Source organism: Austrofundulus limnaeus, unplaced genomic scaffold (genome assembly GCF_001266775.1).
Source record: "Austrofundulus limnaeus strain Quisiro unplaced genomic scaffold, Austrofundulus_limnaeus-1.0 Scaffold299, whole genome shotgun sequence".
Lineage (NCBI taxonomy): Eukaryota > Metazoa > Chordata > Actinopteri > Cyprinodontiformes > Rivulidae > Austrofundulus > Austrofundulus limnaeus.
In genome coordinates this window covers 294557-296096 of record NW_013952701.1, presented here as the reverse complement: position 1 = coordinate 296096, position 1540 = coordinate 294557, and the positions used below count along the sequence as shown (strand labels likewise).

Below are 1540 nucleotides of genomic sequence, written 5' to 3'. Positions count from 1 at the left end.
GTGTGTGTGTGTGTGTGTGTGTGTGTGTGTGTGTGTGTGTGTGCGCGCGTCTGACTGCATGGAGCCATTAGCTGTAATATATCCTTTCCTCTCCGTCTGTATTGGATCCCTGCGTTCTCTCCCCAGCTTTCTGTTCCTGCCCTCTCTGTTGGTTTTTGAGTATTTGAAAGGAAGCTACAAGTCATCACCCCTCTCTCATGCTGCATATAATTTCAGTCGTCCCTTCACGCTCACGTGCACTTTCACACGCACACATACACTCAGGTTGAAGTTCTGGTTAGAGTTGTAATTCTCTGTCCTCACATGGCTTGCTGATGCTTAATGTAAGTTCTCTGTGTACATTAGGAGATCTGTTTAAGATCAGGCTTACTGTGTCCCGTTCTGTCAACAGCTTAAAAATGCTGACTCTGAGGTGTTTGCATGCGTGTGTGTGTTTTGTTAACAAGCCCGTTTCCGTCTTCATTATTCAATGTCTTTTTTTATAAAAGAGCTGGAATGAAATGAGCGTTTCTGTTGTAGAAAAAATAAAAAAGAAAAAGACATTTCAATCAAACACATTCACATTTGCAATAACACAAATAAAGAGACTTTTGTAAAGTCATACATGACAAATTTCTGGGGGGATTGACAAAAAGCAAGATTTTTTTTTCTTACCGTCATACTTCAAAGTTGATCGAACTGTCATCAATCCCATTTAAAACACAAGCTCTTTTCTTAACAGTAGTCTGAACCAACCCTGATTATCTAATCAGAACTTTACGTTATAGCTTCGGACCTATTAATAAAACTTATTTTACAAAAAAAAAATCTTATTGTATAAGGTTAATGGACCCATTTAAAGACAAAACATCTGAAAATCACCTCACTTATCTGTCATTCTGTTCTTTCTCTACTTCACTTTTATTCACTTATCTTCTTCTAGCTGTCAAATAAAAGCTTAACATTCCAAAAAAAAAAATAGTTTGAATGCCTGGTAAAAGTAGCATTAGGGTATGATATCAAGTTCTACACCTGGAAACAGTTTAGAGAGAAGCGACAGAACGAAACAGTGATAAAGAGTACTGACTTTTAATGAAGTATAGGTATTACTATGTTTGTAAAAAAATACAGTTTAGAATAGTGTAAGCAAAATGAGTAAATGAAAAATATTTACTTACTTATATGCACATGCATATTATATTTTTTGCAGTTATGTTGTACAGTGTTTTCCACTCAAGTTTTACTACTGTCTGGAATTGTGGTTTGGTGTGGTTTGACTTTAAAAACACAATTATAAGGAGGATATAAATGCTTTTATTTTGATGTTTAAAATGAACACACGATTGTTCTCTGTCTTCAGGTGTTGGTTCAACCAAAGTAGTGGCTTTTTTTGCTTTCCTCAATGGCCGCTACCCACCTGCTGACCTGACAGGAGACATCGTCGTGTCCTATCTCTTACCTACAGGTAAAAAGGCATTTCTGATATGTCTCGTATCGATTTCTGAGTTTAAATGTTTTATTTAAGTTTGATTATGAATTGAATATATATATATATATATAT

The 1540-nt window shown here is 35.6% G+C and overlaps 1 protein-coding gene across 1 annotated transcript in view; it reads left to right on the top strand.

Moving 5' to 3' along the window:
- bbs9 (Bardet-Biedl syndrome 9) overlaps positions 1–1540 on the top strand; it is a gene marked incomplete in the record, with an annotated part of 199408 nt that overhangs the window by 42858 nt on the left and 155010 nt on the right. The window contains 1 exon segment of the mRNA XM_014021609.1: positions 1340–1444. Coding sequence (XP_013877063.1) covers positions 1340–1444 — 105 coding nt within the window.